This window comes from Bos grunniens, chromosome 22 (genome assembly GCF_055505025.1).
Source record: "Bos grunniens cultivar Pamir isolate PY7600 chromosome 22, Bosgru_T2T1.0, whole genome shotgun sequence".
In the NCBI taxonomy this organism is placed as follows: domain Eukaryota; kingdom Metazoa; phylum Chordata; class Mammalia; order Artiodactyla; family Bovidae; genus Bos; species Bos grunniens.
The window spans coordinates 43711483-43739352 of NC_141186.1; the positions used below are offsets into that span (position 1 = coordinate 43711483).

The following is a 27870-nucleotide window of genomic DNA, read 5'->3' on the forward strand; positions in this document are numbered from 1 at the left end:
AAACAAAAACCCAAAAGACTGGTTTTTCTCTGGGCATTTTAGAGCAAATACCCTAGGCTTCACATTGACTCCCCATTTCATCTCAGCAGGGGTTACCTGTCTATTTAATTTCTTTCTACCCTGCCACTAAAACAAATATTTTAAAATAACATTGGTTCCTTCTCTGACGATGAAGGCAAATTAATTTTACTTTAGGGATTTTACAATGGCATGGGAAAGACATCTCCTGGAGCATCTCACAATTATAGCCTCAAAGTACCAGAAGCTCTGGTTCAAAGAAAACCCTGGACAGACAGGTGTCTTTCAGGTCGTTTCTGTAAAGACTCTGTGACAGCCCACACAAAGAGCAAAATGATGGGTATGAAGAGCAGCCTTTGCCAATGAAGGTAGTGCAGGGACCACTGTTATATTCCACGCAGTAAACAATTTTTGTTGCAACGCAAGTGTGCTAGGAGCATTAGAAATAATATCACCAACAAGCTAAAAGTGCTGATGCACCGACCGACTCAAACTGATATCCTGTCTGAAGGCCTCCTCTATAGTAAGTCACTATGAAACCCAGAAAATGACAGTCTTACAAATTCGTATCTTCACTCTTGTTCTCCCCACTCCAAGTGGGAAGTACTATTGCAGTACTAGGGAATCTTCCCTCTTAAAAAAAAAAGAAAAGGCCACCAAGAGCCAGTTACAGTCTCAGATTCTACAGAAGAATCAAAGCCATGAAAAATGGGAACCCTTTGCATTCTTACTTTCCATTTCTTTTGAATTACTAAAAACAAACAAACAAACAGTAACAATCCCAAATAGCCCTGAAGTGTTCCATACCTTGAAGAACCTGTATTTGTTTACTGGATTCCTCGACTTGATTTCGATAGGCTTTTCTTTCTTCTTCCAAAAGAGCTAGAAGTAAAGTACAGTATGTCTAATTTTGTGATTTAATGAAAATATTCAGAATTGAGCAACTGAAAAATCCTAAGAAACTCTCTCCTAAAGCTCATGGAAGGAAACAAAAGTTAGGCAGTAAGTATTAGCAGTATTAGCAATCAGGTAGTTTAAAGATTTTTAGGAGCACAAAACAGTAGTAAGTAAGTAATAAATGTATCAACTCAATAGGAGTTTTCTACATCTTATATGGCTGAGATAATATATGCTGTTTTTTACTTTAGAAGCGTTCTTGACAGCTGTTAATCAACATTGTGAGCTTAAATTTGAAAACCAGACTTAGAATCCTTATGTTCACTGCCAAGTACATAGTAAGTACTTACTGACAGGAAGTCCACGGTTCCCTGTTGGATACAAATCTTCCTTCTGGTGAGGAAGGCCATTTTAGAGAACATGAGGATTCTAAGACTTTGTAAGGTACTAATCGACTGCAACTAGATAACTACTGTGAATGATACAAAAAGGTTAGCTCTAGGGGACAGCACTGACTTCAACTGGCCTATGACTGTATAATTAAGTAAGCTACTAGAATAAAAAGTGGTTGGGACATTTGAAGATTCTCTACCTTAACTTTGCCTGGCTCCTCTCATTTACTTTAGAACACACTGTAAAACTGCAGGGAATATAAATGTCCCTTATCTTATGTTGAGTAGCTAATATTAGGTATAATTAAAACTTAGAAATTAATATTTCTATGTTTTTTTCCTTCTGTTGTACTTAATATGTAATTAACTCTTAAAATCTTTCATTCTAACAGGTCCTTCTTGATCTTCAGAAGAAAGTCATACCACTATAACTGTCTCTACTTAACTGATCTGAATCATAAGCTCAGAGAGGATAAGTAAAGTTCCAAGATCACATATCTAGTAAAGTCATGGATTTGGAAGAGGATAACCATGCCTCTGGACTTGGGGCCATTCAGTAATATCTTGTTGCCTTCACATCCCCTGAAGAGTCAAAGTAATCTTTATCTCACCTTGAAGTTCAAAGCATTTTTGTTTACTTGCTCTAGCTAGTTCCTGGGCTTCAATCAATTCCTTGCGAAGATGCTGAATTTCTTGTTTTGCCTCAATTTCTGACTGTGCACCCTGCAAGTCATCTGACAAAAATATGTTTATTTTAAAAGCAAGAGTTAGTATGATATAATCTCTACAACCAAAGATTAGCAATCTTTCTCATGTTTAGACATGCATAGTTAACAACACAGCACAACTAAGTTTAATAAAATTTAGAAGCAAATTATATTAAGCATTTTAGTCATTTTACCCTGGAGAAAGAACACAAATACAACTAAATATATATTTAGTAATTAATGGCAATGGTACTATAAAACATATACTAGTATATAATAAATTATGTTTCACTTATGTAAGGCTTATGCAGAACTTATGCAAGGCTTGATATTTAGTAATATGGGCATAATGCTATTCTTATTCAATTTTGAAATTCCTTGATAACAGGTCAGAAATTTTTCACTTGCAACATAACTGGAAATGGAAAAACAGAAAGAAACTTTTCCTCAAGAAAAAACCTTTTAGCATGATTTCCCCAGTTGTGGAATACAAAATAAAAACTAAGCTGAAAGCTCCACTGTGCTTACTCTGTCATCACTGCTTCCTCAATGTCACGTACATGACAAGTAAATATTTTCTTAATTATTAAATAATGTAACTTGGTGATTTTATCAAAATACATCAGAACCAGCATTACATCTCAAATAAGCTCCCTCCCTCTTTTCTCTCTAGTCACTCCGCTCGTCTTTCACTGTATTAAAACTTTCTACTACTGAACCCTGCCTGAAATAAATGCATCATCAGGTAGGCCATACTCTTCTAGTATATTCTATTATTCTACTATTACTATTCTATTATTCGACTATTACTTTGGTTTACAATAGCTCAGGCGTAACAACTTCAATCCATCAGAAAAGAAAAATAAAATTTCATGATACAAACACAATAGGTCTCAGATATTATAAACATGTGTTTTCATTCTCATATCTTCTCCCTGTCAAAAATTCTAACTCTAGGTTCATCTACTTTAGCCAGTCTATCAATTCTTCCTTTGAAAAGTCATGGTAAGGGTGGAGAAAAAGCAAGAGAGATTTTTTCCAGTGGCAGATGCATTATCACAGCAACTACAAAATTTCTCTTTCAGCATCATATATGGAAGTCTGCCCAGGTTCTAGCTGCCCACTTCTGGATTTGTCATTATACAGGATAACATCCTTATTTTTTAGGAGTATTAAAGTAGGAAGTGTCATGATGCCTTTATCTTTTTTTATAAGTTCATTTACAATGTTGTGTTAATTTCTGTGTATACCAAACTGACTCAGTTATACAAATATTCTTTTTCTTATTTTTTCCATTATGGTTTATCACTGGATATTGATTATAGTTCCCTGTGCTACCCAGCAGGACACCGTTATTTATCCATCCTGTATATAATAGCTTGCATCGATTAATCCCAAACCCTTGATCCTTCCCTTCCCCACTCCACCTCCCCCTTGGTAACTACAAGTCTCTTCTCTATGTGAGTCTGTTTCTGTTTCATAGATATGTTCATTTGTGTTGTATTTCAGATTCCACATATAAGTGAGATGGTATTCGTCTTTCTCGTTCTGACTTACTTTGCTTAAAATGATAATCTCTAGGCCCATTCACGTTGCTGCAAATGGCATTATTTCACTCTTTTTTATGGCTGAGTAATATTCTATTGTACATATGTACCACATCTCCTTTATTCACTCTTTTGCTGATGAACATTTAGCTTGCTTCCATGTCCTGGCTATTGTAAACAGCGCTACAATGAACACTGTGTGTATCTTTTTGAATAATGGTTTTCTCCAGGGATATGACCCGGAGTGGGACTGATGGGTCATATGGTAGTTCTAGTTTTAGTTTTTTAAGGAACACTATACTGTTCTCCTTAAAAAACTAAAAATGGAGATTTATAATTCAAAAAGATATATGCACCTCACTGTTCATTGCAGCCCTGTTCACAACAGGCAGGCAGAGGAGCCTGCTGGGCAACAATCCATAGGGACACAAAGAGTTGGACATGACTTAGTGACTAACCACACACACACACACACAGTGTTCTCCAGAGTGGCTGTATCAAATTACATTCCCACCAAAAATGTAAGAGGGTTCCCTTTTCTCTATACCCTCTCCAGCATTTATTGTTTGTAGATTTTAAACAATGGCCATTCTGACTGTGGGAGGTGATAACTCACTGTAGTTTTGATTCACATTTCTCTAATAGAGATGTTGAGCATCTTTTCATGTGTTTGTTGGCCACCGGGATGTCTTTTTTGAAGAAATTTCTATTTAGGTTTTCTGCTCATTTTTTAATTGTTTATTTATTTATTTATTTTTGATATTGAGCTGTATAAGCTGTTTGTATATTCTGGAGATTAACCCCTTGTCAGTGGGAAACTACTTTTTCCCACTGTGAGGGTTGTCTTTTTGTCATGTTTATGGTTTCCTTTACAGTGCAAAAACTTTTAAGTTTAATTAGGTCTCATTTGTTTTTGTTTTTACTTTCATTACTCTAGGAGGTAGATCAAAAAAGATATTGCTGATTTATGTCAAAGAGTGTCCTGCCTATGTTTTCCTCTAAGAGTTTTTTTTTTTTCCTCTAAGAGTTTTATAGTGTCTGGCCTTACATTAAGGCCATCAATCCATTTTGAGTTTATTTTTGTATGTGGTATTAGGGAGTGTTCTAATTTCATTCTTTTCTGGGTAGCTGTGCAGTTTCCCCGGCTCTAGTTACTGAAGAAGCTGTCTTTTCTCCAGTGTATATTCTTGCCTCCTCTGTCGTAGATTAGGGGACCTCAAAGAGCAGCCTCTTACTTTGCTAGTCCTTCTGACCAGCTGGCTCCCTTCTTGACAACTGGATTTTTTGTTGGCTCCTTTGATCTTCCTATTGCTCTTCTTTCTCTATAAATTTCCCTTGCTATCACAGTCCATCCGTATGCAGAGAATTCCCAAACATTTCTTTCTGGCCCAGTCATTTTTCTCCACATTTGCCCAACACAGCCTGTGCTGTACCACACTTTCCTACTGGTAAATGTTACTGCTATATTAAACAGTCCTATTTGTAAATGTCAGCACTATTTTAAAGAAATGTATGCCTCCCTTTTCACTCTTGGGTACTCTTACTTACCTTTAACCAACTCATTTGGAAGGCCCATCCTGACTACTGCTCTACCCCGTCTCTGCCCCTAGCCAGGAAATTAGCTACACTCTCCAAAGTTTCCACCACACCTACTAAAACATTTATGACTCTATCAAAATGTCTCCTTCTCCCATAAGACTGTAGCCTTCTCATGTGTCTTATCTCTGTATCTCCTGCTTCAATAAATGTCACAGAATTAAGTGAAAATGGCTTTCTGGTCCTAGTTTCTGCCTTACACTCCAACCGCTTCTGGTTCCAAGGGTGACAATACAAAACTGGGGGCACATGTGAACTTGGAAGGAAGAGCTTTTAATAATTATGCTGGGACAATGGGTATAAATGGTTTCAGGCAAGCCAGGACCTATAAAAAACCGTACTGTTCAACATGTGCCAAACCAGAAACATCACATTGTCTACCACATCATTTACACTACGTCCCTTGTTCTTTACATGTCCTGCAAGTTGGCAGTTGAATCTAGAATCTTGACGAGATTCAAGTTCAGCTATTTTGTGGTATGACACTTTCAGAGTCATTGCAAATGATACATCTTCCACGAAATGCCTTTCTTACCCATCTTCTGAGATAAACAAAAAGAAACAAATATATAATCTGGACATTCTTTTCCCTTTCTTTGACTCCTAATGGCAACAATCACGAGAAACAGCTTATCATCTATACCTCTTCTGTTGCCAGTTTGACTAGAAACTCCTCAAATGCCAAGGACAGTCTTATCAGACTTTGAAACCACTGAGGTCTCTGGCATGGCTCCCTAAAGGAAGCAAAACTGCATTAGATACTACTGGGTCTGAATTCCAGTTTTCTTTTTACCTTTTTTATGGAAATGATTTCAAGTACATAAAAACCTGTGGATCAAGCCACAGCTTTATTTCTCTTTCAAAAGTGACATATGTTGACTGAAAATAATATTTCAAGGAAAATTACTACTGTTTCATCATTTCATTTATAGCTCATGGTGACTGCTTAATCTACTTTAGATGCCTTTCCTAATCCTGGATGACTAACACACAGATAGCGTATAATTCTAAATAAAGATTGACTGTTTTTTAAAAAGGGAAATAATAAAATTTGAAGATAATAGTTCACGAAGCCAGGCATAGGGTTTCACTGAATAAAATAAAGGGGCTACTGTCTACAACTCTCAAGGTTTGGCTAGATTTGTCACTTTCCTTATTATAAACTTCTGTTTGCTTTTTTCCTCAAAAAAAAAGAAAAGAAAAGAAAAGCCATGTCTCAAACACCAGAGGTCATCTGAGAAGAGTATAGATCAGGAAGAATATGGGAAACTATGATCATACTTAAATGCAGGTTGGCAACTGGTTCCCTGGACCAGTAATCTTCAGGACTTCTCCTGGTAAGGGAATTCAATCAAAGGTGGCTCAAAACAGCTATGTCAGCTTCAGGATCCATGGGAGAAGAAAACAGAAGGCCATGATGCCCAGACCAAGGAATTCTTAGAGAATCTGGGTAACCTCATTGCTAATCACTTCCAATTCTAATTGTTATGTGCTAGGAGAGCAGCATAATCATGCAGAGTGAAATCAAGGCTTGTGTGTGTGTGTGTGTGTGTGTGTGTGTGTGTGTGAAAGCATTATGCACATGCATGCATCCAGTCACTCAGTCGTGTTCAACTCTTTGTGACCCCATGGACTGCAGCCCACCAGGCTCCTCTGTCCATACAATTTTTCAGAGAAGACTACTGGAGTGGGTTGTCATTTCCTTCTCCGAGGGATCTTCCTGATCCAAGGATTGAACTCACATCCCTTGCAGCTTCTGCACTGGCAGGTGTATTCTTTTTTGTTGTTTTAAATTTTCTTTTATCTTTTTTTTTTTTGGCAGGTATATTCTTTACCACTGTGCCACCTGGGAAGCCCAAGGCTCCCTTTATATAATCCCAAACCTAGGGTCTGAACTAGGCGATCCCTTAAGAGCCCAGCCAGATGCAAAAACATTTCTATACAAAGAAACCTCCACAGGCTGCTTTTGCTGCTGTTTTCTGAGACTTGCCTGGTATTGGTCCATACCTACTAAAATGCTTAACCTACTGAGCTGGACTTATATGTCAACTTTTCTTGTGTACAATAAAGCAATTATAAAAGAGACTAAATGCTGGCAGTCACAGATTTATCAAAAAGACACCCTAAGGCACTTAAATAGGTAGTTCTTTCAAGAAAGTTAATATTTTTAACTTTTTCTAATTTACATTAAAAATGATAGAGTTCCTGTCAGAGACATCAAGGTAAACACAAAAAACCCACAGCTATATTTCACATTCTACCACTTACTGCTTTGCCCTACAAATAACTTTGATTGACTCAAATTATTTTACAATCTAAACATTTTTCTTTAAAGTATTTAAGCACCAACATCAACATTTTAAATTTTAGTTTCTGCTACTGTAGACAAGCTATCTTACTCTTCTAACTAAAACTCAAAACATCACGTAATACTTGGAACTGAATTTGTGGCAAGGGTGAATCCAATGCCCTGGTTTAAATGTCATAAAAACATGTTAAAGTACCTTTTAATAGGGACACTTTCGCAAGGGGTTCATTTAGGTCTTGATCATCCATTTGGGCGTCTACAGAGGGGGGAAAAAAGAGAATTATAAACAGTAAACTCTATCAGCAAGCTATCCTTTTCAAAATAAGTAAGTGAAACTTATACAGCTATTATATTTGGATCATTGTAAGTAGTTTTAAAATTTATCCAAATTATCAAGGGACTCATTTGATAAATAGAAGCACTGCTTTTCCTTCCAAATACAAATTTTGAAATCTCCACCCACACCAACCTGCATACCTAAACTGCTTGGTAGGCAACAATAACTAACAATAACATCTGCAGAGTTATAAACCTTAGGTTAAAACTCACCTGTAGTGTCGTCGCTACTTTTCTCCTTGCTTGGACTCAGAGTATCTGACAAGTCGGATTCCTTTGCTCTTGCCTGGTTTTCTAACAAGTCGGAAAAAAAACAAAAGGTAGAATCATGTTACAATTAAAAAGCTTGTATCAGTAAAACTGCTTCAGGCTATGCGTGCTCTAAATCTACTGGTATGCAAAATACTTTTAAAATTAACTGAGGTCACTGAAGCTCTTACTTCTTCACCACTCTAGTCCCAAATGGAATGCTGCTTATTACACGGAGTTCAGATTAAATTATAATGTGGATCATGACTGCTGTGCAGAGGACTGGGGCTTTTGTTCAAGGCTGTCCACTGGCCAACTGGAAACAAAAATGAAGCAAGCTTTGCTAAAGTATTCAGAGAACTGCAACAAATATAGCAAAAATTTCCAGGACAATGTGGACATTGTATGAAGATGAGGAAAGAAAATGATTCTATTATATAAAAACACTAGTTAGGTTGCCTTAGTAATATTTATACTCATAACAAAAACTCTTTAAAAAATTACCATTATTTTTTAAAATTAAAAGTAACACTGAAAAAAGAACATTAACAGCCTTTTATATCTAAAGAAAACGCAACAGTACCTGAACCACAAGCCTTAAATTCTTTGCTTAAATTGGTATTTCCTTAAACTTAAGGACCATTCTCACTACTTGGCCTATTCAATCTGTACTAAGATATAGCTTAAGCCCATCACTTCTAAGGAAGTCTTCATTTCTCCAGCATATTGCTCCTTTTTTATTGTATCTTCTCTGGGACATATGTTTCTATCATTAATCATGTTGTTTTATAGCATTCTCTGTATATACATATATCTTATTTCCTCAATGAGATTATAAATTCAGTAGATAAATAATTACTTTTTACAATGTTATGCACTTGACTATACTGTTTTTGGTAATCTGTATCAAAAACGTAAATGTGCATATCCATTTCTAGTACTTTTTCCTAAGGAAATAATAGGCAACAATAGTATATATCCATAAGGATGTTCACTGCAGCATTGTTCATTACCAAATGGAAAATGTTCAAGATAGATTCACTACTATTAAGTAAAAGTAAAGTCTGTTATGTATAATGTGACTCTGTTTAGACTGAAAAGAGCTGAACATACCACAGAGATAACAATGGTCATTTCTGAAGGTAGGGTTGCACATTTACTTTCTAACTTCACACTGTAATAAACTGTGTGAAAAATTAGAGTGAATATACACTGTTTTCATAATCAACTAAATCAAGAGATATCTTTCATCTGAGAAGTAGTCAGAAACATATCTGAAACTATCACTGTCAAAATAATTAATACAATATTGAAATATAACATATTATGGCTATTCCATATAAGAATAGCCTAAATTTGTGGCTTAACTTGTGTAATGAGTGATGGATTGTAAGAGGCCTTTTGCATCTTTTCTCACTGCCATTTCTAATCAAAGACCAACTGCTGAGAGACAGTGAGCTTGGATTAGACATGAAGTCACTGACCACTGAGGCACATGGGAATCTAATCTGAGGCCTCCAGTGTGCATTCAGTGTGTTCTAGTTAGACAGTTCTGAATGTACTAGTTTTGATCACAAAGTTACAGTCTCAAATAAGGGAGGTGAATACATCTTATCAATATATAGAAAGAAAAGAAACCATTCTGTCGGAACAGAACGGAAAAGACAAAAAGACTTCTAATTTTAATATTCTCGGCAATTTTACCATCAAGGTATCAAGGTAAACCAAGAGGAATGTATTTTCAGACATATTCTTCTGGCCTACAAGCAACTTTTATTTCCTATTTGGAACAGTAGCTAGGAAGGTAAAATTGCCTTAGAGGTTTCCATTAAGATCTTAGTAGAATATAAGCTCCATGAGTGCAGGAATCTTTGTCTGTTTTATTAACTGCTATATCCTCAGTCCAAACAAGGCACAGTATGTAGGAGGTGCTCCAAAAAGAGATGATTAAAGACACAGTTTACTGCAAGTCAAGTCCTGTGGCATCATTGTTGTGTCTTGACACTACAGTTATTATATGGAGGCAAATCAAATCTATTCAAGACGAATACGACACAACAAATGAGTGACAAGAGACTCTACTATTTCAAACCTCTACTCTTCAGCTATGAAGCAGCACCCAACTTCCCTGTATTAAAATTCATTCAGTTCAGTTCAGTTGCTCAGTTGTGTCTGACTCTTTGCGACCCCATGAACCACAGCACCAGTTGATTTTTTCTGTAGTACTTACTTATTAAAATGCATAGCGATAGTATATATAAGAGGGGTAAATGGAAAGCTACCAACATCAATACCAAACTACTCCCAAACTGGCAAGTCTACAATAAGGTGACTGTTTTCACTGTATCTTCAAGCAGACATAACAATGGATGGGCAAAACAAACATAGGCCAGTTCTTATACCACTGGAACCATTATTTGCAAAGAGAGCAAGATCAAGAATCAAGGGGGGAGAGAAGAACTAACATTTGCTAACAGAAAGGTGCTTCCTGCTTTATAAACAGTATGTCATTAAATTTCCACAAGACCCTGTAAGTTATATACTGTTGATCCCATTTTATAAATGAGGAAACTGAGGTTTAAAGTACTAAAGTAAATTGCCTAAGGGCACAAAGCCAGTGGCTGGTAGAACCTGAAATTAAATCCGCTGTTTGACAAATTCTTTTTTTTCTACTGCCATCTTTCAGTTCAGTTCAGTTCAGTCACTCAGTCGTGTCTAATTCTTTGCGACCCCATGAATTGCAGCACGCCAGCCCTCCCTGTCCATCACCGACTCCCAGAGTTCACTCAAACTCACGTCCATTGAGTCGGTGATGCCATCCAGCCATCTCATCCTCTGGGGTCCCCTTCTCCTCCTGCCCCCAATCCCTCCCAGCATCAGAGTCTTTTCCAATGAGTCAACTCTTCGCATGAGGTGGCCAAAGTACTGGAGTTTCAGCTTTAGCATCATTCCTTCCAAAGAACACCCGGGACTGATCTCCTTTAGAATGGACTAGTTGGATCTCCCTGAAGTCCAAGGGACTCTCAAGAGTCTTCTCCAACACCATAGTTCAAAAGCATCAATTCTTTGGCACTCAGCTTTCTTCACAGTCCAACTCTCACATCCATACATGACTACTGGGAAACCATAGCCTTGACTAGACGGACCTTTGTTGGAAAGTAATGTCTCTGCTTTTGAATATGCTACCTAGGTTGGTCATAACTTTCCTTCCAAGGAGTAAGCGTCTTTTAATTTCATAACAAATCTACCATAAACATAAAATGACTGCAAGTTGAGTCAGGGCTTAAATAGAAGGCATGGGTAACCTACAACTGCATTTTGCATTAGGTGAAATACCTGAAGGAAACATTAATACCACCAAGCTTTGTAACAACTAGTAACTGGCAATTTCTAGCAATTGATATTTTTCAATGCAGAAAATTCTATTAAAAACATCACCAGTGAAAGTATTTAAAAAATAAAATAATCCAGCCAAATCCAAAAGAAAATACTTTATGGCCAGATATAAAGCATTTAAATGTAATTTATTTCAGCCATGTTAGTTTGTTACAGGGATTAATATACCTCTGCATGCCAACTGTGGTTAGTGCCAGTAAAATGCTGAGAGCTGACAGAAAAATCTCTGGGTATATAAAACTTATATCTGTATTAGCATTCATTCTTTCCCTTTTTTTTTTCCGGTTGTGCCACTAGGCTTTGCAGAATCTTAGCTGTCCAACCAAGGACTGAACCCAGACCCTGGCAGTGAAAGTGCTGAGTCCTTACACTGGGCTGCCAGGGAACTTTCTGTACTACCATTCTTAAAGGATATATTCTATTCACTTGCATGGACACACTTGCTATAACTTATTTAATAAATGTCCTTATTACTGGATGCTTATGTTTTCTTTTTGCTTTTAAACAATACAAACGTCCTTGTACATCTGTCCAATTTGTTCCTTTTTAAGATAAAAACTCAGAAGTGAAACTGCTAGTAAATTGTTAAGCATGCTCTTTAAAGTTTTCAATACATATTTTATAGCCAGATTTCAAAAGGAAATCATAACATTTTCTTTTTCAATAATGACATCATGTTATTTCAAGGAAATAAATTCAAATTCATAATGCATTAAATAGAAGCACAAAGGTAGCAAGATACTTTTCTTTAATTAAAAGCAACACTGATTTTTTTTAAGGCTATATTACATCAAAGTGTTGGCTATTTAACCAACTAATCTGAATAGGTATTTAGTTGGTGAAGTAAAAGCTATTTTAAAATCTGTTCTCATCTCACTTTAATAAGATGAAATAAATTGCCATACGTACTAAAAATAGTTCACTGTTCTGAAACTCAATGCCTGTTTGCCAGAACAATATTAGTGATGCATATTTTATGCATTCTTTCCCCAAATATGGCATGTGCCGTGCACAAAATTCCAAATGGAAGCCACCAGATAGTTGGGATAACACTATCCTTTTAAATATTTTTAAAAGCCAAATGGATCCAGTTACTGTCATAAAACAGAATTAATGAAACTGAGTACAGCAACCTTTTATTATTCATTGTTTTAACTGACCCAAATGATTTTGAATTTAGTTTTAAATTTTATACTGACATGTTCTCCTGATAAAAAGTCCTAGAAGGAATAATGAACATATTCCACTAAATTTATTTGCCAAATTTCCCTACACATAAAAATGACTTGACAACATGATGCTTTAAAACTTACTTTTCTTTTCTAAGGTCTGACAATTTTTTTATAGAAAATAATTAACAGAATAAATTACTTAAAGCAATTATAGGACTATTCATCACAAAATATAAGGTTCTACATAATCACTTTTGTTTAAACCAAACTGAGATGCCAGCAATTAAGATAATATTAAATATCATAACAAATATTAAACATACAATAACTAGAAAAAGAGAACTGAAAACATTTTTCATCTGTTTCAAACAAGATTTATACTCTATTTGATTAAAAATTTTAGATCAAAGCTGAAAATAATGCTGGAAGTGAGACAGAGATCACAACAAATCTTTAGTAGCTAATGAAACCTATTCCAAGATTTAAAAAACCCCACACGTATATACCCATTTAAAAAGAAACCTTCCAATGAACATATCCTTCTTAAGACAGAACTCCAACTGTTTTATATTATTATCTGGTACTATTACTGGATTGTGAGCTATAAGACATAAATTGATGGATAAAGTGCTATGACCTTGGAAATGTACACTAACCTTCATTATCCAAGAGTTGTCAAAACCCACAGAAAAATGCCACAGAAACCCCACAGAAAACGAACCTTTTGAAAGCTTTGTCTCTTCTACTACTTTGGTTAGGTGCCCCTCGACGATCAGCTTCTCTGCCAAAGAAAATAAACGTTACTATCCAAGCCCAAACTGAGCAGCAAGCACTTCCCTGAGCAGGGCAGTGTAACACATTCCATGACCAAATTTAAAGATGATAGCATTACTCCCATGACTAGGCTTGAACAAAAACTTGAACCTGGAAGGGGGAACTAAGAGAACTTGAACTGTACTAGAGGAATCCGGTTAATGCAGAAACCCGAGAGTAAGGAAACAATCTGCCTTCGGTTTTCATTAATTTTCGCCTTATTTTATTATTAAAAATCTTTTTTTTACCTTATTGTAACAGCCTTGCACTTTTTAAAAGACTCAGAAAAAACAAAGCAACACTCTTTAAATCAACAACATTAACTTGAAATAAAGGAATTCCAGGAAGGTATTTCATTTAGATAAAGAATACAAATCATACCAACAGCTTACTTTTCCCTATTGATAAAATTTAGCAGAGATGTCTATATGACATGTTTCAGTAAAAGGAATCATTTTAGAAGAGCTAACTATTTAAATAAATTAAAAAAAATTTTATGGGGCATTCATTCTCTGTATAATATAGTTTCTTTATCATTTATTTAAAGTTGATTTTTCATATTCTACCTTTCCAGTCGGGAGGATAATATATGTAATTCTATATATCCCATTATCTGATGATGTATGTTACTTGGTCTCCTTCAATTTACACTTTTACAATATTTGAAATAATTTCTCTATTCTTCTCCCCTTCAACCCACTGCAAGTTGGTCTATAGCAATCACCCAACCACTGAAAGAGCTCTGAGATCACTCATAATTTTCATTTCATATAGGCTCTGTGTGGCGTGTGGCACTGTTTGCTCCTACCTCCTTGATAAAAAGAAAAGACAAAGTCATAAATTTAGATAATTTCAAAAGGCATTAATCTTACAAGATACATAATGTAGGATGTTTTATTCAGCCTCTGTTTTACCCCATTCCATTCCTGAAAAATCACTTCCCACAGACAACAACTTTTAACTTTTAGTTATTTCTTTTGGTATTTACATTCACATTTCTAAGTAATATATTGCTACTTCTTAACTTTTCCATTTTAGGCATTATTTACTGACAATCTCTTACAGATGAGTAAGCTCTCATATTCTAAATAAGAGTTACATTTTGTCCACCTGCAATCAGAATTTATGACTATTATTTGCATCTGAGTTATATGCCATAATTATATTTTTCTTCTTATACAACATTTATTGTTTCTAGAACTTATAATGTCCTCTTTTGTTTTGCTAATTTTAAAAAATATATCTCAAACACAGCCCAAGTTCTTACAGAACCCTAAAACTCTCAATATCATCAAACATACCAGGCAATCTATCATATATTCCTGTTTCTCCCTTCCCCTAGTCCTTTCACCTTCCTGCTCTAGTCTGAGCTATATCCTGTGCAGAATTCCTTGCTCCCAGATTCTAAATATTGTTTTTGATTATTTATTTTTGGTTGCACTGGGTCTTTTGTTAACTGTGTGCAGGCTTTCTCTAGTTGCAGAGAGTGGGGGCCACTCTCTAGTGGCGGTGCATGGGCTTCTCACTGCGGTGGCTTCTCTTGTGGAACATGGGCTCTAGGCACACAGGCTTCAGGAGTTGCAGCACTCGGGCTCAGTAGTTGTGGCACATGGCCTGAGCTGCTCCAAAGCATGTGAAATCTTCTCAGACCAGGGATTGAACCTGTGTCCCCTGCACTGACAGGCATTTTCCACTGTGCCACCAGGAAAGTCCTCCTCTTCCTATTTTATTTTAGTGTAACATTGCCTCTGATAATTTCTGGATAAGAGATGGATAGAAGGTAAAAACTTTGTAACTCTGCTCCTCTGAAAATGCTACTGTTCTATGCTCACATTTGATTGATGGTTTGACAGATACACAACTTCACAGGAAAACCTGTCATTCAGAATTTAAAAAAAAAATCGTTTCACTGTCTTCTAGCTTCAAATTGGAAGGTAAGTCTACTGCCAGTCAGACCCTTGGTCCTCAGTATGCGTGGTAGAGACTTCTGTGCTCAGCAGTGCCTGGTTTGCCTAACCTTTCTGGGCACCTGAGAAGACTGCACATTGCAAGTCCCTAACTGAAGAAGGTCCATGTGACTGGTTCTAGCCAAGGCGGAAGCATTTAAAAGAGAGCAAGACTTTTCTACACTTGTTCCTTTCCCACTCTAGAAACAAAGTGTTCAGATTAATCTCCATTCCTGAGTAACAATATGGAACAGAATGTTCTCCCTCACCATGGACATGTAGCATAAATGAAAAGGAACTATCTGTGAGGTCCCTGGTGGCTTATGGGTGGCTCAAATGGTAAAAAATCTGCCCACACTGCAGAAGACTAGGTTCGATTCCTGGGTGGGGAAGACCCATGGAGACGAGAATGGCAACCCACTCCAGTATTCTTGTTTGGAGAATTCCATGGACAGAGAAGCCTGGTGGGCTATAGTCCCTGGGGTCGCGAAGAGTCTGAAAGGACTGAACAACTAACACTTCTACTTTCACTTTGGTGGCCTAGAGGTTAGGACTCTGGGCTGTCCCTGCCGTGCCCTGGGTTCAACTTCTGGTTGGGGAATTAAGATCCCACGAGCCTGTGACACAGCAGAAAAAAAAGTAAATGGTGAATGAAGCTGTTATGATTTCAGGGTTTATTTATCACTATATTATTATTTAGTTTATTATGATTAATAATACAGTATGAGATCCTTTGTTTCTCCTTGACAATTTTCAGAATCTTTTATCCCTGGTGTTCTTAAATTTCAAGAGCCTCAGTATATGGTCTTTTCTAAAAAAAAAAACTGGGATTAAATTCACATAGTGTATCAATTTGAAAGTGAACAATAAAGTGGCATTTAGTATATTCACTACAATATGGAACCACCAGCTTTATCTGGTTCCAAAATACCTTAATCACCTCAAAAGAAAACTTCATACTCATTAAGAATTTTCTTTCCATCCTCTAAAATCTCTAACCTCAAAATCTCTACCTCTAATGTCTGTTTTATGTTTCTAAAGTAAGTTTCTACTCTCATTCTCTCTGTTCTTGTGTTTTATGTCTTCTTTCTTTTACTATGAATGGACCCATTCATCATACTTAATCAAAAGTTTACTGCCTCCTTTTTAAAACTCTTTTCATTTGGCTTCTAGGATACGACTCATTCCTACTTCTTGTATGTGCTTGCTCATTCCTTTTTTCTCAGGCTTTCATTGACTTTATTTTCTTCTGATTATGATCTAAATATGTATGAACAAGTCAAAAAGCAAAAAAGAATTTCATTAAAAATGGACAGAATATTTGAACAGAGATTTTTCCAAAGAAGATTTACAGATGGCCTATAGGTACATGAAGTCTTCCCTCGTAGCTCAGTTGGTAAAGAATCTGCCTGCAGTTCAGGAGACCCAGGTTCAATTCCTGGGTTGGGAAGATCCCTGGAGAAGGAAATGACAACCCACTCCAATACTCTTACCTGGAGAATCCCATGGACAGAGGAGCCTGGCAAGCTACAGTCCATGGGGTCACAAGAGTCAGACACAACTTAGCGAAAGGCAATGCAATACGCACATGGAAAGATGCTTAATATCACTAATCATCAGGGAAATGCAAACCAAACCCATACGATAAAATCATTTCACATCTGTTAAAACGGCTATCATCAAAAAGACAAGAAATAATAAGAATGTGGAGGAAAGGGAACCCTTGCACATTGTTGGTGGAAATGTACACTGATGCAGCCACTATGAAAAACAGTATGGAGATTCTTCAAAATATTCAAAATAGAACTACTATATGATCTAGCAGTTCCACTTCTAGGTATTTACTTGAAGAAAACAAAAACACTAACTGGAAGAAAAATAATGCACACCCTCATTCACTGTAGCATTGTTTACAACAGCCAAGGTAAGGCACCCACAGATGAATGGACATGTATATATAATGGAGAATCATTCCGCCATAAAAGAGAATGAAGTCTTGCCATTTGTGACAACACGGATGGACCTCAAGAGCACAGTGCTAAGTGCTAACACTAAGTGCTAAGTGCACACTAAGTGCTAACACAGGGCTAAGAAAAGTCACACAGGGAAAGACAAATACCATATGATCTCTCTCATATGTAGAATTTAAAACAAACAAACATACAAGTTCATAGATACAGAGAACAGACTGGTGGTTGCCAGAGGTGGGGAGTGGGAGGTGGGAGAAGTGAATGAAGGGAACAAAGGGGTAAAAAGGGGGTAGGCAAACTGTAGACTTCAAAAGTCATGTGTGAAAAAACTAATAGGTATGATCTGATGTAAGTTAAATTTTTCTACATGATCAAACTCACCATAAACAAAGCTAAAGAGGAAGCAAACACGGGAAAATATTTGAAAAACAAATAACAGATAAAGATTATTAATCATTCATTCATCGAACCATTAACTAGGGGGTGCCTATTATGTGCCAGACACTGTCCCAGGTGTTGGAAACATTAGAATGAACAAATGACAAAATCCCTGCCCTCCTGGTTCTAATTCTAATGGTGCTGGGAGGGCAGGCAATAAAGAAGTAAACAGTATGTCAGAAGGCACTCATAGCAAAAAACAAAGCAAGGAATGAGGAAAGGGCCAGTGAGGAAGGCAAACAAGGACATGACACCTTCCAAAAACGAATAACAGAAAGTCAAATAACACAGGGGAAAGAAGGGCAAAGAACAGGAACACAGAACTCACAGGCCAAGAATGCAAATGTCTAGTAAACGTGAGAAATCCATGGTCTACCCACTAACACAATACTACGGCATTATTTGCCCATCAGGCTGGCAATATACTGAATTTCAGTACTGACTGAGAGGGGGTGGGTAAATGAGTAGCTTTCTGTCCTTTCAGGGGAAGTGTAAGTCAGTATGATTGTTTTGTTTAGAGGGCAATTTGGCAGGAACTATCCCAATGCTGAAAGTGTAGGCCCTTTGACGCCACAACCTCTCTTCTGCACATCGCACTGGTAAGAGAGAGGCTTGTACAAAGCTTTCCAATGCAGCACTGCCTGCACTGGGGGAAAGCAGAGTACAAATTTTTATAGTTCTACCAAGCAGGAAAAAAGAAATTAGTCTCTGAGAGCTCAAAAAAATTTTAATAGCATTAACTACCTGCTATACTTGAATAATTTCTACATATTGAGGCCTAGTCTCATTCTCACTCTCTTCTTCCAGAACCCTGATGCCTAATTACTTCTCAAACATCTTCACCCAGAAATCTCACAGGAGCTTATCTCATCCCGCAAAACTGAATTTGTCTTCTCTTCCTTTATCTGGGATGAATCTGGTATCTCTCCTCTCCCATTCCATAGCTCTTCATGAGTGTCTCTATTAAGCTATACTGCATATATTTATTTATGTCCATTTTTACCATCATACTATAAACTCTTTGAAGAATATACTCATTACTTCAAATACTATACATCAGATACATTGCCAGGTACTTTTCATGGATTACCAAGATAAATCTTTTAGGTCTAGTGAAAGCAGCAAGGTATCTTATTAATAATTTCTCAACACAATTGTGTCACATAATACAGGTTCTACAAATGCTTGTTATATTAATATAGCAAATAATGAAACAGAATGAACACAGGTTCTAAAAGCCACTTCAATCTTTCTCTAGGATGTTGAAGACTGAAGTACCACCTTCTTCAAAAAATTATAAACACACATTAGGGGTAATTTATTGCTCAAAACTCTATCATCCTTAAAACAAAATCTTAAGTCCCTACCACGATCTACAAGGTCTGTAAGCCAACTACAGCCCCACAGGGCCAAATTCAGCTTGTTGCCTGCTTGGTAAACCAAGTTTTATAGGAATATGGTCAGGTTCATTCATTTACATATTGTCCATGGCTGGTTTCCACCACAATGGCAGAGTTGGTACTTATAAAAGAGACCCTTTAACATGCAGAGTCTAAAATACTATCTGTCCTTTTGTTTATTTCTTCAAGGCACTTTTATTGTTTTAAAACTCCTTTAGGCTTGCCTTGGGTTTTCATGTGGTTTTTCTCCATCTCACACACTCTTTCCCCAGACACATGTACAACTCACTCGGCTTAATCCCAAATATGTTCAAATCCCACATGCTGCCCTGATAGGTAGAAGTGTTCCAGAAAGACATCTACTTCTGCTTTACTGACTATGCCAAAGTCTTTGACTATGTGAATCACAACAAATGGTGGAAAATTCTTAAAGAGATGGGAGTTTCAAACCACCTGACCTGCCTCCTGAGAAATCAGTATGTAGGTCAAGAAGCAACAGTTAGAACTGGACATGCAACAACAGACTGGTTCCAAATCGGGAAAGGAGTACGTCTATAAGGCTGTATATTGTCACCCTGCTTATTTAACTTAAATGCAGAGTACCTCATGAAAAATGCTGGGCTGGATGAAGCAGAAGCTGGAATCAAGATTGCAGGGAGAAATATCAATAACCTCAGATATGCAGATGACACTACCCTTATGGCAGAATCTCTTGATGAAAGTGAAAGGGGAGAGTGGAAAAGTTGGCTTAAAACTCAACATTCAGAAAATTAAGATCATGGCATCTGGTCCCATCACTTCATGGCAAATACATGGGGAAATAATGGAAACATAACAGATTTTATTTTGGGGGTCTCCAAAATTACTGCAGATGGTGATTGCAGCCATGAAATTAAAAGACACTTGCTCTTTAGAAGAAAAGCTATGACCAACCTAGACAGCATATTAAAAAGCAGAGATATTACTTTGCCAACAAAGGTCCGTCTAGCCAAAGCTATGGTTTTTCCAATAGTCAAGAATGGATGTAATGGTTGGACTATAAAGAAAGCTGAGCGCCAAAGAATGATGCTTTTGAACTGTGGTGTTGGAGAAGACTCTTGAGAGTCCCTTGGACTGCAAGGAGATCCAACCAGCCCATCCTAAAGGAAATCAGTCCTGAATATTCATTGGAAGGACTCATGCTGAAATGCTAATACTTAGACTACCTGACGCGAAGAACTGACTCATTTGAAAAGACCCTGATGATGGGAAAGATTGAAGGTGGGAGGAGAAGGCGATGACAGAGGATGAGATGGTTGGATGGCATCACAGACTCAATGGACATAAGTTTGAGTAGGCTCTGGGATTTAAGTGATGGACAGGGAAACCTGGCGTGCTGCAGTCCATGGGGGTCACAAAGAATCGGACACAACTGAATGACTGAACTGAACTGAACTGCCTTGATAGCTTAGTTGGTAAACAATCTGTCTGCAATGCAGGAGACCCTGGTTCAATTCCTGGGTCAGAAAGATCTCCTGGAGAAGGGACAGGCTACCCAATCCAGTATTCTTTGGCTTCCTTTGTAGCTCAGCTGGTAAAGAACCCGCCTGCAATGTGGAAGACCTGAGTTCGATTCCTGGGTTGGGAAGATCCCCTGGAGAAGGGAAAGGCTACCCACTCCAGTATTCTGGCCTGGAGAATTCCATGGACTATATAGTCCATGGGGTTGCAAAGAGTTGGACACAACTAGTGACTTTCACTTTCACTGCCTTATAATCTTCCATTTTTTTCTTCAATGGGCTTATCACTACTTGACATATTATTAGTCTATTAATTTTTTTTTCTCAAGAGAATGTAAATTCCATGAAGGCAAAGCTAGCTGTGTCTTGTTCATTTCTATACACCACAAAGCTAAAATAATGCCAGGTAAACACACAGTAGGGAGAAGGCAGTGGCACCCCACTCCAGTACTCTTGCCTGGAGAATCCCATGGACGGAGAAACCTGGTAGGCTGCAGTCCATGGGGTTGCTAAGAGTCAGACACGACTGAGCGACTTCACTTTCACTTTTCACTCTCATGCACTGGAGAAGAAAATGGCAACCCACTCCAGTGTTCTTGCCTGGAGAATCCCAGGGATGGCGGAGCCTGGTGGGCTGCCGTCTATGGGGTTGCACAGAGTAGGACACGACTGAAGCGACTTAGCAGCAGGAGCAGCAAACACATAGTAAGAGGCTTAATAATACTTGCTGGATGAATAAATTACGTGTTTATTTTTAAAGAGATCAAACTTGGAAAAATTATTTGAATATTTTCTTCATTCTAAAAAACTAAGGATTAAATACATTAAAAAATTTTGAACATTAAGTGCTAAATAATAATCACCTGCTGCTCTTATCACTACTGAAATTATTTAAGATTATATAATCAAATCCAGTGAATCATTAGTGCTCTGCAATTAAAATATTAAGGAAAAGATTATTGTTTTCAAAAAGGTTTCTGACTACTAGTTCTCAAACTTGGGGTGGAAACTTCAACTCTTTAGGATTACTCCAAGTCAGAGACCCCTCAGAGGCAAAACAGAACTTCCTTGTAATGATAACCGCAGGTCTTGAAAGAACTACTTCCCTTGGCACAACTGAAAGATAAAGATCTTCTTTTTTTAAAATAAACTCCCTCTTTTTGAGTGTTACTTTAGAGAGGTAATTATTCATTTTTTCCCTATTTTAAACCATATTTAGTATAAAACATAGCATCCAGGAAGGTGCATAAAGCACAATGGACAGGTGAATAAAGTCTTTTTTTTCTTTTAAAGAGAAAACATCTGAATGACTACAGCCCAAATTAAGAAACGGAACCTAATCACCACCCTCAAAGCCTTCCACATTTGCTTTTCCAATCCCATAAAGGTAAGCACCATCCCGACTTTTATGGTACCTAATTTCTCACATTTCTTTATAGTCATACTACTCAAATATGTGTGACTAAATAATATAATTTTAGTGCTTTTGAACTTTGTTCATCCTATATTTCTCAGTGTTTTTTTTTTTTTTTACCTATTTGTACACTGAAAATCTTTTGGGTTTTTTCCCCAGTTCTGAACTACTGTGAATAATGCTGCTGTGAACATTCTTGAATCTGTACCTGATCCATATACACATGCCTTTCTGCAGAGAACCTACCAAGTAGAACTGATGGTTTTAATAAGTTTGACAACATTTGAGAACCGCCACTAAAGCACTTTGTATAATCAAAAAACATGATAAAATTGTAAAAAAAACCATCAAATATTGTCAAAGACTGAATAGAACAGAACCAAATTTATTTCTTGGCTGATAAAAATATATGACATAGCATCTATATTACTATGTGGCACAGAATGAAAATGAGAAACAATGCAAACAAAAGAAGCTTAACAGGAGCACAGTTGTGCCTAGTTCTTCAAGAGCCATTTTCCTCACATGACAGCTACAACCAACTGAAAGCAGAACATAAAACTCAAACAGCACTGACAATCAGATATGGGTGTCAGTTCCCTAGGGACCTTAAACAGAAAAGTAGAAGAATAAATGCCAACTTGGAGAATATTTCTAAATCTCAAAGTTAGGTTTCATTATAAAAAAATAATGTTATGACTAGGGCATCAAAATAATGTGCTTGGACCAAATCTTTTAAACAGTATGTATACTGGTAATTTAACAGTTAGACAATACTAGATTGTCAGAAACCTATTACGTTAACAGGAACAATAAAGCTACATCAATTAGCTTTCACTATCTTGAAAATGAGAGTAAAATGAAGCTTTCAACATGAAGGTCCCACTGACAATGATCTTCTAAACCCTGCCTTATGCTCCCTAGAAAGTTTTCTACCTTCTAGGTAACATGTATTTCTGCATATCAGGCATTACTTAGAGCACTTAGTAAATATGGTCTCATTTCTCATAATCCTATGAAATAGGTGCTACCATCCCATTTTATAAAAGAGGAAACTGAGGTTTGAAAAGATCATACCACCCACAGTCATACTGCCAATGAGGGATCAAATCAGAATACATAAACGTTCCTTTGATCCAACTCTAAACATCACAAGTAAAAATGAGCTAAAGTTACCTAGAAGGTCATTAAAGGTAAATACAGCTTAGGAACTGAGATTAGAATTAACATCAAGATATAACCAGGGGGCTTCTCTGGTGGTCCAATGGTTAAGAATCCACCTTGCAATACATGGGACTCGTGTTTGATCCCTGGTCAGGGAATTGAGATCCCACATGGAGCAGCTAAAACCCATGTGCTCCAGAGCCCACATGGAACAACTACTGAGCTTGCCCGCCACAACTAAGACCCAAGGCAGCCAAATAAATAAATATTTTTTTTAAAAGACAGAAAGTGAAAATTAACAAATAGCATTCAACAACAAGCTGATAATTTATTTCCCTTCAGAGAACAGCAGCTCACATAGTAGAAAGAAAGCTTTATTATTACTGCAAAGACTGATTCTGAGAGGTTGCAAATTTTAATAATACAGACTTTCACAAGGTTATTACTTTCTGCAGCAAAAATTACTTGAAGCAAGTCCCACTGTAGAAGATAGTCTGCTTTTCTATAAAAACAGTTCCAAAAGCTATTTGTCTTAAAACCTAAGAATAAAGAAAAAAAGAGGAAACAAGATTGGAATTCAAGGATAGATTTAAAATTAAATGAACCAATTTCAAGAATACAGAAACAGATTTATTTTTTAAAGGAACATTCTATGTATCAAAACATTACTGGCATGAATTTAAGACTATCTTCTGTGCACTTATATTGAGAAAAAATCTGGCAGAAATATTGGAAAGCTAGCTGACTGGGGAAATGGTTGGTACAAGTAAACAACAAATAAAAACCTTCCAATATATCTTAAGTTGAACAACTACTCTGAGAACAAAGAAATAAAAAATGAGCTAGTTTAAACTCAAGACTTTCCTGTAATGGGAACATTAACTAATAAAAGCAGGGAACCACACAAAGCGTTTTCTATTCTTTGTCATAAATAAACTGCTTTGGCTTAGAGAAACTTTAAAACTGTTTCAAGTACAATATCCAATCAGAATAAGCCTGAAATTGTTCAGAGAGGCTGATATCATAGAGTGATGAAAAGTAAACAATCACATGAGCATCAGAGATTCAAAGCATTACTCCAAATAAGGCAATTTCTGAGTCAAAGCAAAGCCCTAAGAGAAAGGAGGATGGAATGAGAAAATCATACACAGATTGTGACTGCAATGTCAAAATGGGATGGGAGGCAAGGAGGGAAATAAAAAACTTTTTAAATTAGGAAATAAACAAGTAGAAATAAACTATGAAATATTAAGAGAATAAGACTTTTGCCTAACGATAGTAAAAACTATTGGGACTTCTCTTTCAGTATAGTGGTAAGACCATGCTTCCAATGTAGGGGTCGCAGGTTTGATCTCTGGTTGGGGAACTAAAACTTCACATGCCAAGAGGCATGGCAAAAAAATAAAAAGAAGAAAGAAAAAAGAAAAACAACTAAGTCATATAGAAAGTATTCTGTTAGAATACAAAGACATGAGGCTTATGTCATGGGACTTCTAACTCCATCATCAAAACGGAGATGTCTTTGTGGGGAAGGGGTAGTTTGTCTCCATAAAGCAGATTTCAGCAAAGTTTCTCTGGCTTCCAGCTGCTGTGACAAACAGTAGCAAGAGAAATCACATAGGCGGGCAGCAGGCCAGAGAAGGCTGTTTTCACTTCATGCCCACCAGCTGATGGCGGGTCTCTACATCCTTAGCTTACCTTTTGCCTTTCATCCTTTCACTAAGCACACAAGTTAATCAAGCAGCAGAATTCACAGGATGTGTATTACACAGACTGAGACAGAACACAATTTTTAACCCAGAGAGCATGTTTGGCAAGCACAAAGAGGTCTCTATGTATTCATACAAGTTTATATGGTAAACCTTGAGTGACTAAAATTTGCAGGGAACATGCAATGTGGAGTTCTGCTTAAACCAAACTTCATGCCTGAATCTCTAAAGAAGACACTTTGCTAGAACTTTAATAGCAAGTTTTACTAACGTTACTTATCCTAGATTTTGTATGATGTATTTTTATACTGAAATTTTACTTCACAGTTCTGGAATTATGCAAAAGGTTATATTTAAATCTGTTCAAAATCCGATCTCTGTGCTGGAGATTAAAAGCTTTTCTCCTACAAGAGAATTAAAAGGAGCACAGTCTGTTTTACCATAAAAGGAAAACAAATTGAAGTGTGTTTTGACTCATTTAATTTCCTCAAAATCACCTTATAAACAGAGAGAACCAACAATCAAATTGTTCTCTTATGGAGTCATACACATAAACTGAAAAAAACCTGTCAATATGTTTAAAATAGGCAAGATAACCCCTACGAAAGTACACTATTTGCTTTCTAATTTTTAAAACATCAAGTGAATTTACAGGATACAAACACAGTAAATAATGAAAGCCAGGTTCTTAATATTCATTTTTTAAAAGACTGGAAACAAGAAGATAAAGTATTACTGCTCACAGAATAAATGCTTCTTGTTCAAGACTATAAATCAGTTCAAGATGCCTATTAAAGAAAATAATGGCAAAAAAGGTTATGTGTGCTTGTAAAAAAAATCCTACAAAATCGTTTCACAAGTTCACTTCAATAAGATTTTTGCTGAATTTGCTTTGCTTGCTATAATACTTATTATGGCACAATAATTTCTACAATGGCATCTTGTCATCAAACAATAAAAATGTCAAAACATAATGGAAATGAGAACAAATCAAACCAGAGGTGACCCTTACTATGCCAGCTCCAGCTATCCAAATTTAAGGAGCCAAACAGATTTGGAAAATCTGAGGAACAATGGGCATTCTCATTAATCAAATTCTTGCTACTTGCCACGGAAACTCAGAAACCAAATGGATTCAGATAACATGCTATACCCCTAACTAGCTGAACTCACAACCCAAACTTCTTATATTTAAGAACTCAGTGGGTTCAAATGTCTAGGAATGCTTGCATTTTATTTTTTCTGTTCTTTGGTTCATTCTTTGTCCACAAAAGAGGGTTTTATATTTTCATTTTCCCCTCTATGTACCTACCACATTTAGCATTTTCCCATGCCATTACATAGTCCTTGTAAACATAACCTTATTGGCTGATATCCCCATGGAAGGGATAGCTGTAATCCAGAATTTATATAACTTCTGTTCAATCTCTGAATGTTTATCTCCATAACTATGACTCAATAAAAAATATCCAAACATCTTTTTCTTTATTTAAAACAAACACTGCTCTGTGTTAAAACTAAAGCTATACATTTTACACATTTTATAATAATACTTTAAATTATTTTTGCCAACTGTACCTTAGTAAATATTATTTTGATAATTCTCTGCTCTTATTTCTTTAGGTTCAAATATGAACCCCAAAAGTTGAAAATAAAAATATTTTTAAATGGTCACATGTAACAAAATTAAGTATAAAATCTTCCTAAAGATTTATATTTTAGATCATATATTCTACTTTTAGTTGGTTTCAGTGGGTACCAATTATTTTGCCCAAATCCTTGTGTCAACTGCCTATAAAAGTGAGAGTTAGTAATCAGAAGGTAACAAAAAGATGCACTAATCTTCGCTTCGTGAAAAAACTGTTAAAGAACAAAGAAATACACCATATTTATTAAAAATCTGGCTTAAAGTAGTATTAAGCTTACATTCAATATTCAATGGACAAACAGTTCTTCTAAAACAATTCAATGAAATTTCAGGTTTCCTTAAAGCAACTCTAAGGAGTGTAATATTTGATCTGTTGAATTTGTGCCTGCTATAATTACCAGGTGTGACTCTTACAATCCATGAATGCTCTTCAGATTGGCGATGTGGGAACAGAGGGTGGGAGAGTAACCATACATGCATGCACACCCATCAACTGAATTCAGAAATATTTGGAAAACCACTCCTTTCAAAGAGAGAGAGCAAACAGAAAGAAAAAAAAGAGTCTGACAAAGTGTGTGTCTGATAGGGGAAAGTATAAATTTTATCAATAAATTTTTACTACACATAGTGACCTTTAATTGTTACTAAGAAACTAAGAGAATAAGACAACTTTGTGATTGTTACAGATTTAAGCAGTCACATGATTTTCAAGTAAGAGGGATTTCACAATTCTTTTGTTCAGAATTCAGCAGAGGTACAGATCACCTCAAAAGCCAACCAGTCTATCTTTAAAATATTATTAAAATTAGCCTTGTACAACTTCTCCAGGGTAGGCAGTAGGTGGCACACTGAAGGACAATCTATTACTACTTCTCTTAGAAAGCTCTTGCTATCCTAATGCCCAAACGAAATCACTATTTTTGTGACATCATTTAATCGTTTAAGAAATTTGTCTGAGAACTCAAAATCCGAACTGCGATAGAAGTAGAACTTCAGTAAAACAGGTGAACGTTATTATTGTCTCTTAAGCAGCCAGACATTTAGTTCCTTGACATTCTATTTTATTCACTACTTAATAATGATTTTCAATTAAAAAGGTTGAAACTTCATCTTTTTTTTTTTGTGAGGAACATGAAATGCTCACCTCCACCTGTGAAAGCAAATGTAAGAGAAACACTTTTCTCACAAGACAGAAACAGAAACAGTATGTAAAGAATCACTGCTGTCTGAAGACGGCCTTTGTGCACTTCT

General features: G+C 36.5%; 1 protein-coding gene across 50 annotated transcripts in view; it reads right to left on the reverse strand.

The window, feature by feature from the left end:
- SLMAP (sarcolemma associated protein) overlaps window positions 1-27870 on the reverse strand; it is a 152225-nt gene that overhangs the window by 15457 nt on the left and 108898 nt on the right. For 30 of the 50 annotated variants that reach the window (XM_086367314.1, XM_086367317.1, XM_086367298.1 and 27 more), the window contains 5 exons: window positions 13340-13399; window positions 8015-8095; window positions 7662-7721; window positions 1919-2041; window positions 826-900 (listed from right to left, as the gene is read on the reverse strand). In XM_086367314.1, coding sequence (XP_086223440.1) covers window positions 826-900; window positions 1919-2041; window positions 7662-7721; window positions 8015-8095; window positions 13340-13399 — 399 coding nt within the window. Of the gene's footprint in view, window positions 1-825; window positions 901-1918; window positions 2042-7661; window positions 7722-8014; window positions 8096-13274; window positions 13400-27870 lie in introns of all 50 variants that reach the window. The other 20 variants (XM_086367329.1, XM_086367330.1, XM_086367322.1 and 17 more) reach the window with 3 other exon arrangements.